The following is a 19,670-nucleotide window of genomic DNA, read 5'->3' as shown; positions in this document are numbered from 1 at the left end:
CAGGCATTAGGCCAGCCTCTTGCCGCATGTATTCCTGGGCCAAGCGAGCCCATCTACTTACCAATACCAGCAAGCACAACCATAGTCATACTACAATTCGGGCCCAGATTACAACTCGGCAATGATGACTCCCATAGATCTCGGGAACGCTTTTACTACAATGGGCTTTCAGAATTATGATTCATCGTGTTATACGGACTCCAGTGCTACTTACCACATGACTAATTATGCTGGTAATCTCTTGCCCCTTTTTAATTTGAGCACTCATAATTATATTCAAGTAGGATAAGGTCAACGCATTCCAATAACGGGTTATGGTCATTCTAGCATTGCTAATAAATCCCTCGCCCTTCGTGATGTTTATTTAGCTCCCCAAATCATCAAAAATTTAATTTATGTTCGTAAATTTACCGATGATAAATTTTGTGTCTGTAGAGTTTGATCCTAATGGTTTTCCTGTAAAGGATCTTCGAACGGGGAGAATTCTAACTTTATGTAATAGTATGGGGAACCTCTATCCAGTTACAACCACGCCATCAACCTGTCTAGCTACATCTCTTACAGCCTTGTCTTTATCTACATGGCACAACCGTTTAGCAACAGATCAAATCCGTTGTTAGATTGTACTTTTCTATTGCTAAAGATAGGTAGCAACAGATTTTGAAACAGAATTACTCCATTGGCAAAACTGTTGTCTCTAAATGAGACTAGCAACGTTGTATTTGTTTTCCGTTGCTGAACTTAGCAACGGATTTTTATTTCCATCGCTGGTTTTAGCAACGGATTTTTATTTCTGTCGCTAGTTTTAGCAATGGAATATTTTTATCTGTCACTGGTACTAGCAACGGGGAAAAAAAAAATCAATCTCTAAATTTAGCAACGGAAAAAAAAATTCGCTGCTCATATGAGTTGATTTTTATGAAGAGTTTTAAGATTCTATAAGGATATATACAATGTTCACATATATGTGTAGTAAAGTAAATAATTTAAATTCCTCCAATGTTTCATAAAGCTCGGCTCAATTTTTTTTATCAGGAAATTAACTCACTTTTGCATTATATCAATTAAGTGAACCCCTTTAACTACATAATATGTAGTTAGTGCACCCCATTTGCTAATTTTCACTCATTCTCTTTTATTTCATTGTTTTACTATACCCACACACAAACATGTTTACTCAATCTCTCATTATTTACGGAGTACAAATGAAAACAATAGTTTGTTCAACTGCCAGTCATTCATCTGTTGTATCATGGTCCTAAATTGGCCTCATAGATGTTAAAGTTTTTTTTACCATATCTTCGGCAACAAAGCGAATTTAATCTCTTTGGTTTGTTGTAAAGTCATTTTCAACATTATTTGCCTTGGTCTGAGCTTGATTGAGCATGAAAAATGAGATTTAACGTGTGATGATGAACTAGGTGTTTATCTAACTGATTGCCTCGACACATTACTCACCTATATAGACTACTAGATTAAACCATGTGCGATATGATACAGATTGTTAAATAATTATAATGACGATAAATTTATTGTCATATGGATTATTATTATATATATAGACTACTAGATTGAACGTGTGACGATGAATTGGAGCTCATTCAGTTTCATTGTCATACGGATTAGTATATGCACTCAAGTACACTTAAAAGAAGTATATAGTATATATTTAAGCATCTAACAAGCAAGGAGTACCAATACTTTTTTTTTTAATTTTATTTTGCTAATGCCAAAACAAAAAGGGGAAAAAAAAAACAGTAAAAAAAAATACATGTGTGACACACAATTGCATACAACGTTAATGTGTGATTTCAACCAATATATCTAATATTGAAGTGTATGTGCCGGATATTAATAACACTAAACTTATGCATATAATGCACCACAAGAAGAAGTGCTCAGCTGGTCTCGATTTAGAAATGGTGCTTGAAATCTTCAAGTAGCACAAGCATGGAATTGTAATTGCAGCCGCGGTGCAAAGCAACGCTCCCATAAGCGACATCAAGTATCCGAAAAAAGGAAGAGCCAAAGCTATAACTACTTGCGTAGCAACCAAAATCAATCTAACAATATAGTTGAACCACCTACTAGTATGGTATTTGCTAGGAAACCAACCCTCTGTTGAAAGTACAACAGGCTTTAATATTAGTGCATACTACACTAAAGGAGTGATCAATGTAGTGTAAATTGCAACTTTAGAGCTTAGTTTTCTCGTTGGAAGGTTCAAAGTTATTTGTGACTCGACACTTGACCCAAACATCAAGCACCCTAACACAGCCATCGAAACATAGGTAAAGGCCGAGAATGTGAAGCTCAAGAATAAAGCTGTGGAAAAATGATGTTTTTTCTGCATAGAGATATAAACAGTAGGAATAACTGTCTGACCACTGAAACATAACATGTATAAGCTGATCGCCGTTGGAATTCCTTTCCAATTGAAGAGGGGAACATGATGTTTTGCTTGGTGAAATCCAATTCCTTCGAAAACTCCAACCCATAAAACAGATACAAGGATTAAAAGACTAGCTAAAACACCGGCAGCAGAAATGTAAGCCAAAATGCTTAGACTATCCAACAAAACAGTTGGGAGAAGAATTAGAGCGATGATTATTATGAAGCATGATTTGCCTTCAATTGGGATTCCAAATATTCCAATTGAAAATTCCGGGAATAACTTGTGTAGATTATCTCCTTCCGAGATTAAGTAACTTGTAGTAGCCATATATAGCTCAGCATAAAGAACGAATGATACAATTACTTTGCCTACATTACCAAAAGCATACTCGCCTATGTGCGAATAAGTTTTGATCCTTGGGTCTACCTCCATGCACCGTTTAAGTAGCAAGCTCGTGTAGGTAGCTACCCCGGCTATGGCAATAAACAAAATTAAGCTTAACCAACCTAACGTGAGCCAGTGCATAAGGGACTATCAAAATTCCATTGCCTGTTCATCATATAATGTAATTAAGTTGATAACTTTATTTTGATTACATAAAAGGGCATGGAAAAAAAACACCTTAAAAGCTTAATAAAGTGTTACATTTTGAGAATAATTGAATTTAATGTTATCCTATATGTTTTGTGAACATGATTAATTAGATGATGAACATTTATGGATTCCTTCCATTGGACATAAGGGTTTTTAGAAATCACAAATTAAATATGATGATTTAAGGATTGATCCGATACAGTGTAGTGCATATATTCGTTCATTTTGTAATTTAACACAAAGTCATAAAACCATGAAATACGTACAGAAAATGTATAATTTAATAGAAAAAGAAAAGAGAAAGAATGAACCTAATATAACGTTGATGCCATTAAAAACAGTCTTTAAGAAAGAAGTGTTGGATTCTTCAAGTGAAGATTCCTTATCGTTGTCCTCCAACTCCAATAATGGCTGTGTAAGAGAAGATTTCATTATGCACTTACTCTCCATCCACACTTTATATTGTCAAAATGAATTGAATATGCATGTGCTCATCCTTAAAATTTGAGTTGCACGTCCTAATATGAATGCATGTTCTCATCCAAATAATCCCACTAGTAGATTCACCAACATGCATGGGTACTAAATAGTACAAGTATAAGGGCCTCTTCTCATCAACTTATTTTCAATTCAGTTCAATTCAGGTCAGCTCATCTCAGTTCAGCTCAATTCAGTAAATCAGAACAGGCCCTAAGTTATCCGTTTATTATTATTTTAAAAAAAATACAAATTACTACTTCAGTACTTCCTCTGTTCTTTTTACTTGATATGTTGAATATATCACCTCGTCAATAATATGCAGAACTTTAACCATTTATAACTTTAATTAAACACTCCATAAGTAAGAATCATAAAAATGATATATTATAATTGTACTTATTGAAATGACTCTAACAAGATCCCAAATGAATATGTTTTTCGTTACATACAATTCATCAATAAAGTCGGTTAAAGGAGAGGATCATATATATGAATAGTGTAAAAGTCAAAACGGGTTAAGTTAAAAAGAACGAAAGAATTACATTTTTAAGGTAAGAACTACGTCTCCCAAGTTAACAAGATCTAAGTTAGTAGGTTAGAGACTTTGAATAGAGTAGTAACTAGTAAGGGGAAGGGTAACGGGATCCCCACCTTTAGGTTTAACACCTTTACTTTGAAGTACATGTTATTAGCTATTACTGTAATACTTTCGTATGTAACTATAAGTTTTATTGTGAGAGATTGTTGAAACCCATTGTAGCCCACTTGTGATGAGTGTTTCACATTGGAGAAAGAGGAGAGATGTTTCCACTTTATAAGGTGAAAAAGTACCTCATACTATTGCCAATTGATTTTAGTATGAAATCTCATAAGCCTTATTTGTGGACCAAACTCTCTTACTTCTTATTCAAATCGTCTAGATCCATTTCATATTCACTCAAAATTTAACAGAGATTATCTTAAAATGACAAGAAACATTGAATACATGCATAATAATATAAAAGAAATTAGTTAACTGGAAATATAATACTAGTATAAAATGATGAGCAAGAGAATGTACTTAATATATACCTGGTTTTCGAAACTCGGCATGACTAAAATTGTGGTTTTTGCTTGAACTTTAATTTGTTTTGCCAACCAAGCTTTGAGGATAAAATAGAGCACATTAGTAGCTTGGAAGGTTGAGGTTCTTCTTCAAGATGTGTTTCTTATTTATACTACTCATGGAGCAAAGATTAGAATGCGTGGAGTGTTGGGAGTTTCATCACGTGCATAATAATTTAATTAATCGTGCATTATATATTAATTATTATAGTATTAATATATAATGCATGATTAGATTATAAAACTTTCAAATTAATGACTCGAGCTAATCCTATCAACGAACATTTGTATGGTGCCATTCAATTTACACCAAATGATTGAATTTTGATTGCTAAGGTATGGCCTATGGGTGGTTGTAATTGCTGCTCTTGTTTGCATCCGGGCTATCATTGAAAGCACTGTGATATGATGTATCATGTTTCATGCTTCATGTGTTAGTGTCATGCCAAGTACTATATATAATGAGGTTGTGTGAAAGGAATACTGAATAGTGAATACTTGAATTGCAAGGCTGTTTTTTTTTTTTCTTCAGATTAGGAGGGTTCGAATCTCGTTAAGTGAGGATGCATTAGGGTGGAAATTTGCACCAAATTAATTGTGAGGCCGTGAGGGTTGAAGGTTAGTCAATGTATGTGTTTTATATGAAGAGTTTAAGACTCTAAATAGGGTATAAGGATACAATGTTCACATGTATGTATACTAAAGTACTTAAATAATATACTACGTAATATCTCCATTATACCTATAAAGTTTTTCTTAAAGCTCAACTCAATTTTTTCTAAGGATATTAATTGACTTTTGCATTATTATTATTCAGTTTAACGACCCCTTTAACTATCTTATACTACACGTTTTTGTAATTAGCCTAAAATCAGAATTTTTTTTTTTAATTTATTTATTATTTTTTTTTTTACATATTTTTAAGAAGCAAAGCGAAATTAACCTCTTTGATTTGTTCTAAAGCCAATTGCCTTGGTCTTAGCTTGATTGAGCATGAAAAATAATTAATAGAGTAAATAAATAATTAATAGAGTAAATAAATAGAGTACTTAATTAAACCAAGCAAGCTTGCTTTTATAATTTTTATCCTACTTGGGTGTCTTAATTTATTCACTTCGTAATTTGATCCCTTCATTCTTCATTGTTCATCTTACTTAAATTTTTTTCTATCTTTTAAAAAGCACTAATAATTAATAACAAAACGACGATTCTATGGTATTTATCCTTATAATGACTATCATTATATATTTAAACAATATTAATAGTATCGCCATTAGTATAGACATTGCATCATGTCATGTTGACATGATATCGCCATTAGTATTGTTAATATATGTGCTCGAGGATCACACCTAAAAAAATAATGTGTTTTTTAACATTATTTTTAATTTAATTGAAAACAATGATATATTTATAGTTGCATTCAATATATTAGCCAATACACGACAACGTGATTGCTAATGCCGGAATTGTAAACAAAGTTTCTTAAAATTTTGATACTCCTAAAAAAATACTTCTTATTCCATTGTATTTTATGGATCAATCTTAAACAACTTTGACTATAAATTCTCATTAATCTATACTGTATTAAAAAAAAAAGAAGGATGTGCAATCTTGATATAGTCGCCTTATGTCTATTTTAAGAATACAAAATCGTTATTATGGCGTCCTCTCTTTTCCAATAATTGTTTAAGCTTTTATTGCCCCATGTAACACACACAATGCTTTGCCCAAACTTCTCTTGTTAAAAGAACCAACTCAGCTAAAGCTTAAATTGATTATTGAGGTTCATGATTGATTTATATAATCTATTATTTATACTCGTTGGTAATCTAAATGACTCTATCACCACTTTCTCTTTTGGTATTTCACTAGTCTTTTATAATATTAATGATAGAAAACTACTTTTCTCTTTATGATCAATTATAAGGTAGCCCACTAACAGTCTAACACTACTCTTAGGGCATGTTTACATTTACTTAATTTCAGTTCAGTTCAATTCAGCTCTAATCAGTTCAGTTCAGTTCAATTTCTAATTTCCCTCTCTCATAAAATATTCAGTTCATTTTAGTTCAAATCAATTCATTCAATTCAGTAAATGTGAACAAACCCTTAGTCTCTTACCACCCCACCTTTCGATCTTACTTAAAATCGATAAATTACACCGAAACAAAACTAGTTTACAAAAAAACATATGGACATACCTTCATGAGAGTTGTGACCAGTCCATGGTCAAAATTCCTGATCATAATAATAAAAAAGTCTAACATCAAAAGTTCAACTTTGTATGCATTTTGTGGCTAATAGAGGGGCAAGAGGGCAATTTCACATTCGTAAAAGGCGTGAGAAACGCAAACGCTAACCTTTCAAAAAGGGCGGCCCACCGACCTTCTTTCTTCGGCCCAAACCCTTTCCTTCCTTCAAAGGTTTCTCCTACCCTAGTAATTTTTCGCATTTGCCTTCTTCTTTCTTGAACCAAAAGAAAATACCAGAAGAGAGAGAAACTTTAGAGAGAGAAAATTAATGGCGACTTTTAGCGAAGCACCTGCTGGTAACAAGGATACCGGAGCTAAGATCTTCAAGACTAAGTGCGCTCAATGTCACACCGTTGATCAAGGCGCTGGTCACAAACAAGGTCTTTTTCTGATTTTTTTTTTTTATTCAATTTTTATCGGAATTTGATTAGTTCATATTTTGTTGTTTTTAGGATTATTATGTGGATTTTGGATTTTGGTGAGTGTTGTTGTTTGGATCTATGAATTGTGAGTTAGATCTGTTTTGATTTTGAATTGCTAGTTTCGAGGTTCTGTGATTAATTCATCTTTACTGAAATTGATTTAGGTTTAACTTTCTATGAATTTTCGAGGTAGATCGTTGAGAGTTATTGATAATTCAAGATTATGTTTGATTGATTGATTTTAAGCATAGATTAAGTCTGTGAATTGCTTTGGTGTGATTGTAAATTATGCTCCTAAGATGTTTGAATGAGAGATTCGTGGAATTAAATTGTAAAGTAGGGGAGGACATTTGTGGAAAGTTTAGCAGTTGCTTTATGTTGACTAAGATGGCATAAGGTTTACTTTTCTTTTGCAAAATGATTAGATTAAGACAGTTGAATTCTTGTTTAGAAATGTTGATGGACCAAGAAACAACATCATAATTCAATTATTTGTTTACGTAATTATAAATTTATAATTATAATTGTATTCGAATGACTTCATTTTGGAGTAATTTGATTTTCAATTTGGGATTCCATTGTGTATTAATTGTAGGATTAGATGTGCATATTAATTTCTATCCAATGTAGCTTATTTTTCAGTCTCATCGTTTTCGTTGTTACGGTTGTGCAAATATGTCTTAGATTTTCTCGTGGAGATACCTTTCTAGCTTACCTATGAATGACTAATTTACATTTTCAAGGTTTGAGCTCTATTTTTCCTCAAGGGAAATAGGGTAATGTTATATTGGGCTCATTTAATGAATACCGATCAAGTAATAAATGACTTGCATTCTTTGTTACTTAGCCTTTTTGTTCCAAAATGAGCTATTTAGGACCGGACTTTAGATACGTTTGATGCTATGTACCATGTTGATGCTTGCTTTGCATAAGCTTAGGAAACAACTGTCCTGATACCAAACATGTCTAGGCTGTATCTCAATTTTAACCAACTGCTTGATATTTGATAATATCTTGTTGATGCGATTGGAATGGTTTGTATCCAGTTGCTTGAATTTCTAGAGAGTTAGTCGATCAATTTTAATTGTATTAGTAGTCTGTAGATATCTCTGTGTGCCTGTTGCCCTTTGATGTGATGACATGATTTTGCTTATACAGTCTATTAACAAGTTTTTGCTGCTTGACCCAATAATTATCTTGTATTTGCTGTCGTTAACTGTATTTTTTGAATAGCATCTGAGATTATTTGGTTTTGTGACCTTGATGAATTATATCAAGCTTTTCTGATTCTGTTTTGTGTTGAATCAGGTCCAAATCTAAATGGTCTTTTTGGTAGGCAGTCTGGTACAGCTGCTGGGTACTCTTACTCTGCTGCTAACAAGAACAAGGCTGTCGTTTGGAGTGAAGACACACTATATGACTATTTGCTCAACCCCAAGAAGGTTTGTTATCTATCTATAAAATTGTTACATATGGAATCTTTTAATTTTTCTTGTTTTCTAAGGAATCTGGTTCAGTTGTCAAAAATACTCGAAAGCCCTTGATATGTTCTCCTGTCATGTGTTTACCTGTCTATGTTTTATGTCATATGGTTTCTACTAAGCTGTCTGTTTTTTTTTTAAATTTTTTTTTTAGCATTTTTTTTTTATTTGCTCCCTGTCTTCAGTTGAAAACGTAAAACTGAGATTTAGAATTTTGGAACTGAAATGCTCTGTGTGTTCTGAAAACAAACCAACTTGTTCTAATTGAAAAATATGTGAGATACCATGATAAATGGATAACTTGCCTTATCTTTCATCAAAAAATGCTTGTCCTTTTTGAGAAAGATTTGGCCTAGAAGCTTATATTATCTTTGGAATCTTTCTCCCTGAAAGAGTTATGAAAGCCGAATATTATGTAAAAGAAGCCTTATGAGTTGGATCTTGTTTCATTGATGTAATAAATTTGAACTTTGTGCAATTTTAACTCTCTTAGTTTGCATGATATGATTCTTTCGACCTGAGGAATTCCGTTTTATTCTGAGGCTGTGTTTGTATAATTAAATGTTGTAAAAAACTAGTTGTCATCGTATGTTGTGTGGTAACTTGTCTCTGTCACAATCTACTTACACCATTTTTAATCATACAGTACATCCCTGGCACAAAGATGGTGTTCCCTGGTTTGAAGAAGCCACAAGATCGTGCTGACCTTATTGCATACCTGAAGGAATCTACCCAGTGATCTGATCGCACCACACATACTTGATTCCTTTTGTCTAGGAGAGATCAAAGGAGGATTTTGATCAAAAAATGAGTTTTTTTCCTTAGCGAGACCAACTTAGAATTCGTTTTTGCAAATAAGTTTTACCATGATGGGGAAATGTCACCCTAGATTCATATTATACCATGCTGCTACAGCCTGGTTTATTAACAATTGTTTACAGATGACTCACAGACTTGATTTGCTTCTGTAGAAGGGAAGAAATTGGAAAATGTTCCATCTCTTTTGTCACAGAAGCGTGTTAAGGTTTACAAATGGTTTGAATTGTAATCGTTAAGATTTTGTGAAACTTTCAACGATTCATTTCTTTCTTACAGATGCATTCTTGTTAAGTATCTTCTTTTGTTCTCCTGTTCTTGTTCTGATAGTATCCTACAGTTTATAGTCTAGTGTAGGTTCTCGCTTCGTTAATACTTCTCCAGAAGTGAAACAAGGAGCTTCAATTCATTTGTCTTGAATGTGTTTATGCTGACCAATTAATTTTTTAATTTAACAACTGATTTTTTTTCCGGGTCTGTCAAACCATAGTGTCATCCCTGTAGTTGTAAAAAATCTACCAGAATTTTGAAGTTGGTTGTGCGCCTTAACTTGTCTTGGCTCTGCCTTCCCCATGATCAAGCTTACTACTCTACTAGCTAAATGTGATGTGTTTATGCTTTTACATGGATGCAGCATACAGGCACAGTCCTTGTGCCTCCGGCGTACTTTGTCGAGTCGGCTTTCAAGTGCTTTTTCAATGCTACACTAATGTTCATATCTCTAGTTTTATGGTACACCAATGTGGCATGCCATGTCCATCTCATGTTCATATCATGCCTTTTCCATGTTGTGTCATAGCGTGCAATGCCATTTTAACTAGCTCAAGTTAACAAAAAAAAAATGTATTTAAGCAGAACACTTGTTCTAATGTAGTCCTACTAATCAAAAAAGATGGACGTATTAAGTAGACACGTGGGTTGATTTCGTCCATTAAAAACTAGGCTACCAGAAGACTGAAGACAGGTTTCGTGATAAAAATCCTTCTACTTTCCAGAAGTTTCTTCAATTTTCTAAATTTCCCACTTTATTTTCCATTTTCTTCCTCTGACAGGCTAATTGTAGCAAGTTAAACAATCTTTGTTACTAAAAATGGCAAGTTTTAGCGAAGCACCAGCAGGAAACAAAGATTCAGGAGCCAAGATTTTCAGGACTAAATGTGCTCAGTGCCACACCGTCGAAAAAGGCGCTGGTCATAAGCAAGGTATGAACATATTAGATATCAGTATATGTTGGTGTTGCTTAATCAAGTTATGGAATTTGTGTTAAATGTTAATCAAGATTGATGATCAATTAATAATTTCAGATTTTGGGTTAGAATTGCTCTAGTTAATGAGTTGGTACATCGAGTTTGGCCTTGCTATATGCTAATTAGAGATTGTGATTCATATGCTTGCGTTATTGTGTGTTTTTGTGCACCTATTAGAGATTGTGATTTGAACAATTGAACGCCTTGTTAGTTGTTACTACTTATGTTATGTAAACGTTCAGCTATTCGAGATTGTGATTCGAACACTTGCGTTGTTGCTACTTGTTATATGTGATCAAGTCTTTGTGCATCATATTAGAGATTGTGATTCGAACACTTTCGTTGCTGCTAGTTATGTAAGAGCTATTATGTGCACCTATTAGAGAATGTGATTTGAAGGCTAGCTTTGTTGCTACTTCTGTACGTGTAAGCTCGCGCTACTATGTGCACCTATTAGAGATAGTGATTCGAACACTTGCGTTGTTGCTAGATATGTAAGAGCTATTGTGTGCACCTATTAGAGATTGTGATTCCAAGGCAGCTTTATTGCTAGTTATGTAAGGTGTAAGCGCGTCCTAGTGCGCTACTATGTGCACCTATTAGAGATTGTGATTCAATGCTGAATAAGGAGCTCTAGATTATAACTTTGTTATTATCCAAGGGTATATGTGGCTTAAGTTATATGTGTATTGTTTTCGAAGGGGTTTTGTATTTTTAATTTTCTTAGGTTTTTAGCTTCAGTTAGACGATTTTTACTATGGACTTGGGCAATGATTTGTTGCTCTATCATATTCAAGCATGCTTATGCTTGAGTGAACTTGTATTTGTAAGTTGTTTCATTGGAGAGTCTAATTTGTGCTTTTATCTTTAAATTTGTTGCATTACGAGTTTTGCCTATAATTTCTTCTACAAACATCAGGGCACTTACATGTGAATATGTGATATTTAGTTACACATTATATAATTTTTGTTTTTTTGTATTATGGTCTTCAAGTTTCTGTCAATGTTGTGGTAAATGATGATCATGTAAGATGTGTATTGGTCATGTATCTTTTACTAAGTACTTTTCTGTGATTAGTGACCTTGTTATGTTCTTGGTAATGTCGTGTAGCTATTCTGATTCAGTTTTATGACATTACAGGTCCGAATCTGAATGGTCTTTTCGGTAGGCAGTCAGGCTCAGCTGCAGGATATTCTTACTCTTCTGCTAACAAGAATAAGGCTGTTTTGTGGGGAGAAGATACATTGTACGACTACCTGCTGAACCCAAAGAAGGTATGTTGATGACTTAATTGTACTCTTTTCATCAAATTGATTCTTGAAGCCTATGTTTTATCATAATTCGCGTGCCACAAGTGTTTACCAAGTCATAGTGTCAAAAATTGGTTGTCGTATAAAAGTACTTGCATGTTTTTAGCCCAAAATGACATGTCATGCGTGTAGTCGTGTAGAATATTTTGACATGGGTAGTTGATTGAACTATGAGAGTTTGAGTATTGAGTCATAGGCTGATGTCTTCCGTTACATCTATTTGTCTGTGAAATTTCTCTGCATTATAAGTAAATGGAATTACCTCCACTTCTTCACTCTTGTGTTTATGCTGTACAAGTTGTGTAGTGTTTTAGCTTTCTTCAAGTTCGTTTCAAAGTCAATATAATTGAGCAAAATATTTTATTCTTGCTCCTGAATTGTTGATGTACTTCTTCCACTGCAGCAGAATGCTAACATTATTTCCTATTTACCATTTTGTCCATCCCAATTACAAGTAAACACACTTTGAATAGGTTTTAGATCTCTTGATCCCTGTAACTTTATACTCCGTACTATGTTAGCTTATAATAGGGGCAGAGGCAGCTACATATTTAGGAGATCTACATTCTGTGATGTTATTAAGGCCAATATAACTGCTCTCTATTATTTGAATAATTTGATGAATGTTGGAGATAGTATTGAAGCTATTTCTTAGAATTAACTTGCACATATTGTGGGTGCCGTGCAGTACATTCCTGGAACAAAGATGGTTTTCCCTGGTTTGAAGAAACCACAAGATCGTGCAGACCTGATCGCGTATTTGAAAGAAGCTACTGCTGAATAATTGCGAACTATCCATTTTCTTGCTGGAGATAACATCTAGAACTTCTCATTAGCACAACTGCGCGAAAGGAGCTTGCAATAATTGTTTTTCAAATAAAATACAGCATGATTCTTTGTTATTTAGGCTATAAACTTGGGTTATTATGGGTCTTTTGTTCTTCCTTCCATATTGCAATTCTTTGCTGTTTAGGCTGGTCGATGAAGCATTGTCTTTGGACCGAAGTTAATTGATGAATAAGAACTTTGTATTATTTCTACTGATAAATGTTGTCTATTTTGTGGGAGATACAATTTCTCATTGTCATTAAATATGAACTTGTAGCTCAATTTTATCTGCTCAGATTGTGGATTCGTTAACTTCTTATTATAAAGATGCTTTGGTATGGGTGTACCTTTTCCTTTTGTTTAAAAAAAAAAATCTTTATTTTAATTAAATCATTACTTTCATTAATAGTGAAATTGAAGAAATTGTTTAAGCAAATTTCTTAGCATGTTGGCGTGTGGTAGACTGGCAGTGTGTGGCACTCGTGGTTCATGTATGTAGTGATTTTGTGAGCCAGTACAGGGACGGGTAGGGCTCTCAGGTTGTTTAAACATACGCACAATTGAGATATCTACATACCCATTGTCTAATGATTCTCAATCTTAGTTTAATAAATAACGTTATAAAATTCGTTAAACAATAATTTATCATGATAAATAAATACTTTGTACCCTTGTGTTTGACACCATTGAACAAAGTTTGAATTATTCCTATTATATGAAGGACTAGTCATGCAATTCATTTATTAATATAGTTGGTACTCTCTTGACCTTTCGTCCCATAAAGATTGCCCCATATATTATTTTAACGTGTTTAATTTTGTACTCTGTATCATATACCCATATAATGCATAAATTTATCTAAGCTTTAATAAAAGACTGAAGGAGTAATATAATTTGATTAATTTCATTTAAAAAAAAAAGGATTCATGGTTGTTATAATTTAGCCATTGAAAAAAAGAAAATAAAGCAACAAAAATCGAATAATAAGTTGAAAACCTTGGCTAAGGGCCAAAGGCGTTGCACAGTTCCATTGTTTAAGTATCTCACTCTCATTTTGAGCTCGAGAGACAGAGAAAGCCTCAGATCTAATTACGAATCCTCGTCATTTATGTCCAAAATTTCCTAATTTTAATCATTCATTTCCAGGTTTATTTCTTATTATACCAATTTATTTCATTTAATTTCCTCATTTCCTTATTCTTTGCTTTTGATAATTGTTGCTTGTTGCTTTATTTTATGTTATCTTTTCAATTTTTTGAATTATATATTGTTCGCATTCTTCCTGTGTTTATTCTTTATCTATTAATTTGATTGCTTTTTCTTTTTGTTAATAATTTTATCTATGATTTTGTATTTTTATGGCATTGTATACATTTTGTGGAATTCCTGTAACTGAATTAATTTGAATATTGGTTTCTGATTTTGAGGGGTTTGATTACGCCTGAAACCCTAGATTGCTGTTGAAATTTTGTGCAATACTGAAAAATGCCTGCTTTTTCTCTGTTTTATTGATTACCAAGGATGGTTATGTGATTTTGAGCGAATTACACGTAACTTGTACCGTAAATGTGGCGTATTAAAGTGGGATGGAGGGACGAGGGAGTAGTTTGCGATGTAACTGTTAGTTTCTTGCTGGAATTGTCTCAGCTTGGGCTGGTTTTAATTGCTGTGAAATGTGAAGTGATCATGTGAATCATAAACATTCTAAAATTAAAAAAAAAAAATTATAATAAATAAAATAAGGAAAGGTAGTCATTGGCGAACGAGTTTGAAATGTGTTATAGAAGTGGCAAGAAAAGGTGAGAAGTGTTAATTTATGGTGAAAAGACTACGGTGTTTGCTGTTAAGTGGGTATTAGAATTAAGTAGCTGCTTTCTTTACGAGAAATATAACTAAAGCTTTTGAATTTGGTGAAATGTTCATAAATCATCTTTTTTGGGAACTCTAGTTGTTCGATAGAAAATTATAATGTACATTTTAGACTCTTAGAGAGTGTATGCACTATGTATCTCCTCTATCTTTGGCAGGGAATGTATTTCTAATCATATAGTTTGATACTATATGTCTTTAGGGAAGCTTAGAGCACCATGTTTTTGATATTGCTTATGGCCATAGACCGCTTTGTAGAACAGTAGACAACTTGGGAAGAGGCCTCCATGTTTTGTTCGTGTTTTGTTGTGTATTTAAAGCACAACAAAACATATGATCCTCTATCCGGAAATAATTGGTACCTTAATAATTGATAGTGTAATTGAAATAGTATAGTGGCAGTAAATATGAAGGGAGGTAATTCATGATACCATGTTAGTATACAGGATTAGCATTTTCAATTAAATTCTAAGGGTAGAGACTATGGCTCTGTATCTTGTCTCAGATGGAAGCCTCAAAACAAGCCTTGGGCAATGGTATGAGATGCGATATCTACCTGAGATGCCACATCTAGTTAGCCAATATAATAACATGATATCCCCTTTATTCAACAAATTTTTTACTTTTTGTTGACATGCCCTGATTATATCCTGCAAATTAATCTAATTGTTTGTTCTGCTATCTTGCAGGGGCTAGGGGACTGCAAGTTTTCATACCATAATCTTTGCCAGTTTTTTTTTTGCAATGTCACGTAGACCTGTAAATCCTACTCGGCGTTTAGTTGATAGTGGGAACATTTCTTTGGGAGGGTCATTGCAATTAAAGTCACGCTCATCACCTCTTTTGACTATAGGGCTTGTGCTTTTGGTACTTCTCTTTTCTTTATGCATGGCCATTTGAAAGCAGGTTTTACACTTTCTTGTACTAACATCTGACACCGTATGTGTTCCAATATTAGGCCTTTTTGTATGTTGTTATTTTGATTTTTAGTTACTTTTTTGTTGATAGTTAAGGTTGAAATGACCTGACTAATAACTAGTTTGTAAATAAAAAAAAATAAATAAAAAAAAAAAAAACAACATTTTTTATTTCTTTACTTCCTTTTATGCTTCATGTCAATATTTCTTGTAAAAAAGTACATTTTTATCAGAATGTTGTTTTCAGTAAACTTTTTCTTATGCAAAAAGAAAATTTCTTATACTTTCTTATCAATTTCAGGGTACAATCCTTTTCTATGCCTACTTATACAGCAATTCAGGTTTGTAATGTATTGTATTACTTATTAGTTCATGCTCTTGTGAATAATTTTTAATTATTTCATTTACACCTTAAATCAATGTGTGAATTTTTTCCTTTCATGCTTTGCAGGTTGGACAAGAGGGGTTGATGTTGTGAGTAGATTTGAAGGTAGCTTTATAACTCACTCCTTTTGGTTTCTTTTATGTAGGTTTAGTGATAGAAATTTAACTTGTGGTATTGCCTTTGTTTGTGTGCACACTTCTTAATGAGAATGGCTGTATGATGGGTACGATTTTTTATTTTTCAGTTGCTAAGATGTATTTTTAAACATAGTTGTAATTTGTGTACACAAGCTAGGTATTAAGGTATCCAATTATCAAGCACCAATGGCCAATGAAATACGTAGCACGGACTCTATTATCAATGCTTTTCTTTTTCTTTTTTTTTGGAGTGGGGTGGGGTACTGGAGTGGGGTGAGGTGGGAGGCGGGGTAACAACATGTATATTTTTCTTGAGCTAATCTCTGAAAGTAACTTCATGATAACCTAAATTGTATGTTTAACTTTCTTGTATGCAACAAATTCTTTGTTTTGCCAAAAAAAATTTGTTTGTTAGCCAGGAGAATAGAACAGTAGCAAGCTGATGGTCTGTAAATTATTCAAGTATATGACCTTGTTACATTTCTGTAGGTGGTGTGTCATGCACGTTAGAGCTGCAACAGGTGTTACCTATTCTAAAGAAAGCATACGGAGACAGCATGCATAAAGTATTACATGTAGGCCCTGATACTTGTTCTGTAGTGTCTAAGCTATTAAAAGAAGGCGGCACTGAAGCATGGGGAGTGGAACCATATGACATTGATGATGCTGATAATCAGTGCCAGAAGCTTGTGCGTAAAGCTATTGTACGGGTTGCTGATATCAAATTTCCTCTTCCATACCGTGCAAAATCATTTTCACTTGTTATGGTATCAGATGCACTGGATTATTTGTCTCCTAGATACCTTAACAGAACACTTCCTGAATTGGCAAGGGTTGCTTCTGAGGGTCTTGTTATTTTCACTGGTAATGATCTAAAATTCTAAACCATAGCAAGTTTATTTATTTTCTGCTTAAAAACCCAATTTAACCTTTTGAATCTGCCGTCATTTGTCCAATACCAGACCAAGTGCATGACTAGATAATTGATATATGATGAAGGTTATGTTTGCTCTTTTGTCTCTTGAAGTGTGATGAAATATGAGTTGGCTTACCTTTAAGTTACGAAGTATGATTTTTGAGCTTATATTTCCCATGAGGAGTAGTGTTACAGGATCCTTATCTTTTTAGTATGGTCACTGGCAGTTGGCATGTCCTTTCTAGAGCGAAAAAGTCTAAAAGCTACAGAATCATCTATCTGATCAGTATATTATATAGTTCAGTGAGCACTTATGCAATAAGACATATGCATGGCAGGGAGGACATAGGTAATAGGGCATAAGACATAGGTATGCAATTAAGTTATTATTCGTAGACCCCAATAGCTAAGTTTAAGAGAAAACGCATGAACTTGAAGTTTGATTTTTTAACTTGTATATATGATGAAAGGCTAAGAGACTCATGATGCTTAAGGGATAATTGACATAAAGCATTTCGAACAATGTGGAGGTAAATGATAATGGATACTCCTACCATCTTTTTCTTAACTTTGTAGTTTGATTTGCACACTTGGTAAGAACATTGGAGAGGTAGCAAACCATAGTGTGAACACATGATTAAGTATGGGCATTGCAGTCATCAAAACAAGTAATGTACGTTTCAGTTATTGACTTATTGTCAAATGTCAATTATAGATAAAAGATTATAGGTAACCTATCAAGTGAGAAATCAGATAAATCTTTTGTGGTTAAAAATATCCCATTTATATTAATTATGTTTCCTCATCTGTGAAGATTTGCTGATTTGTCTTCCTGTATAATAGGTTATCCTGGACGACAACAGAGAGCCAAGGTTGCTGAGCTATCCAAATTTGGTCGCCCTGTAAGTGACGCGTTTTTTATCCTTAATTCCTTATACTTTTTTTCAATTGGGTAAATTTTTCCTTTTTTTTATAGTTAAAGTGTGATCCATCTCATGACTGGCTTTCAGGATACCAGTTTGTCCATATTCTGAATAGATCAAATATATCCAATTTGTAAATTATCTTGAGTAATTGCAGTGGGGTACTAATGAAGTGGAGACTGAAGAATAAAGATTTATTGTTTCTAACTCAATGCTTAGAGCTTGTCAAACTATGGTGGCTTCTAGTCTGCTTCTTACTGAGAAAATTGGACCTTTATTTTCTTTTAACCTTTTGCTCATGTCTGCAAGCCCTTGTCCCTTCACTTGGGCTAAAATTAGATTTGAAAAGTTAGATTTAAAATTAAATTTGTGAAGGAACATAGCCAAAAGAGGAAGTGATTAAAGTTTTGTGCCTCACTGCATCATTTGCATTGAATGTTTCTGCACAGATTCATCTTTGAGTGCTATATGGGAATCACTATACCTTATGACCCCATTATAAGGCATCTTAGTTGCATTGTGTATTAATTTGTGCAAACTTCAAAGTTCTGTGCCACATAGAAGGGGATCATTTTATACGAAGTATAAAATCCGAAGAGTTAGAGGTTGCACAGAGCCACAGAATACTCCGTTTTATTTCATTTCCTCATCTTTATGTTTTGTTTATACGATTTTGGGGTGGCATCAAAGGGAACAGGCAGGGGGCCAATGGCCAAAAAAGGTTAAGGGAGAGGCAAAGGAGAGTAGAAGGAACCACAGGCCAAAGTCTTTTCAGCTTGTCCAAATAGTTTCCAATTGAATCTTGTGCTTCAGTAGCGTTAAAGCACACCTGAGGAAGGATCCATATAGTTTAAAGAGAGGAATATGGGGAAGTTCACATTTTTACTTGGTAGAAGTGGCCTATGTGGCTAAATATCTAGGGATAGATGGAGTAATAATTTATTTATGGGGCATGTTCATTTTTAAAATGCCCATTCCATGTGCCACAGGGTTTGGTAATTGGTAAGCCATTGCTCATTAATTGCCGTGATGTACATCTGTGTAAACATTTTCAGAAAATCTCTTCAACTTGTTACTGTGATTGGCCACATCGTTCATTTATCTTGGAATTCTTATTCACCAATGATTAGTCATTATACGTAATTCTACTGTTACATTAGTAATTTTTATGATTTGCCTTCAACAGCAAGAATAATGTCCTGATCTTTTGTTTGTCAAGGCCAAATTGAGGAGTGCTAATTGGTGGATTAGATATTTTGTTCAAACAAGTCTAGAGGAAAATGAAGCTGCAACGAAGAAGTTTGAACAGGCTGCAGTAAAGCGTTCATACAGGCCATCTTGTCAAATTTTCCACTTGAAAGCATATCCTTGAGTTCGCAAAGATCATGTACTTATACAAGGGCACAAGGCTTGGTGTGAGAGTGATACTTAACCCTTTTCATTACTGCATAGCTCAGAGTATAAATATATTACATGGTGGTGAAGAAATTACCGAACCCTTGTAATCAAAATTTAGCTTAGGTAAATCTGGGAATGTTGTCACTCATTTTTCTCAATGCCAGAATGCATCTCTTGAAAGTTTTTCTTTCA

General features: G+C 33.7%; 3 protein-coding genes and 1 pseudogene across 3 annotated transcripts; 3 read left to right on the top strand and 1 right to left on the bottom strand.

Moving 5' to 3' along the window:
* Positions 1-1,798: 1,798 nt before the first annotated feature.
* LOC145560504 (amino acid transporter AVT1I-like) lies at positions 1,799-3,439 on the bottom strand (annotated as a pseudogene).
* Positions 3,440-7,003: 3,564 nt separating this feature from the next.
* LOC145559203 (cytochrome c) lies at positions 7,004-9,825 on the top strand. Its single transcript, XM_081620638.1, has 3 exons — positions 7,004-7,208; positions 8,559-8,692; positions 9,378-9,825. Exons 1-3 carry the CDS (start codon positions 7,097-7,099, stop codon positions 9,468-9,470), a joined length of 339 nt encoding a protein of 112 aa, XP_081476764.1. The 5' UTR covers positions 7,004-7,096; the 3' UTR covers positions 9,471-9,825.
* Positions 9,826-10,539: 714 nt separating this feature from the next.
* LOC145559202 (cytochrome c-like) lies at positions 10,540-13,215 on the top strand. Its single transcript, XM_081620637.1, has 3 exons — positions 10,540-10,749; positions 11,936-12,069; positions 12,794-13,215. Exons 1-3 carry the CDS (start codon positions 10,638-10,640, stop codon positions 12,887-12,889), a joined length of 342 nt encoding a protein of 113 aa, XP_081476763.1. The 5' UTR covers positions 10,540-10,637; the 3' UTR covers positions 12,890-13,215.
* A 707-nt stretch (positions 13,216-13,922) lies between these two features.
* On the top strand, positions 13,923-19,670 carry LOC145559200 (putative pectin methylesterase CGR2). Its single transcript, XM_081620636.1, has 7 exons — positions 13,923-14,079; positions 15,492-15,669; positions 16,021-16,060; positions 16,171-16,209; positions 16,731-17,105; positions 18,001-18,059; positions 19,300-19,670. Exons 2-7 carry the CDS (start codon positions 15,547-15,549, stop codon positions 19,450-19,452), a joined length of 789 nt encoding a protein of 262 aa, XP_081476762.1. The 5' UTR covers positions 13,923-14,079; positions 15,492-15,546; the 3' UTR covers positions 19,453-19,670.

The sequence above is a fragment of the Chenopodium album genome, chromosome 9 (assembly GCF_948465745.1).
Source record: "Chenopodium album chromosome 9, dcCheAlbu1.1, whole genome shotgun sequence".
Taxonomy (NCBI): domain Eukaryota; kingdom Viridiplantae; phylum Streptophyta; class Magnoliopsida; order Caryophyllales; family Amaranthaceae; genus Chenopodium; species Chenopodium album.
Note: the sequence above shows the minus strand (reverse complement) of the source record. Positions and strands in the feature narration are given on the sequence as shown.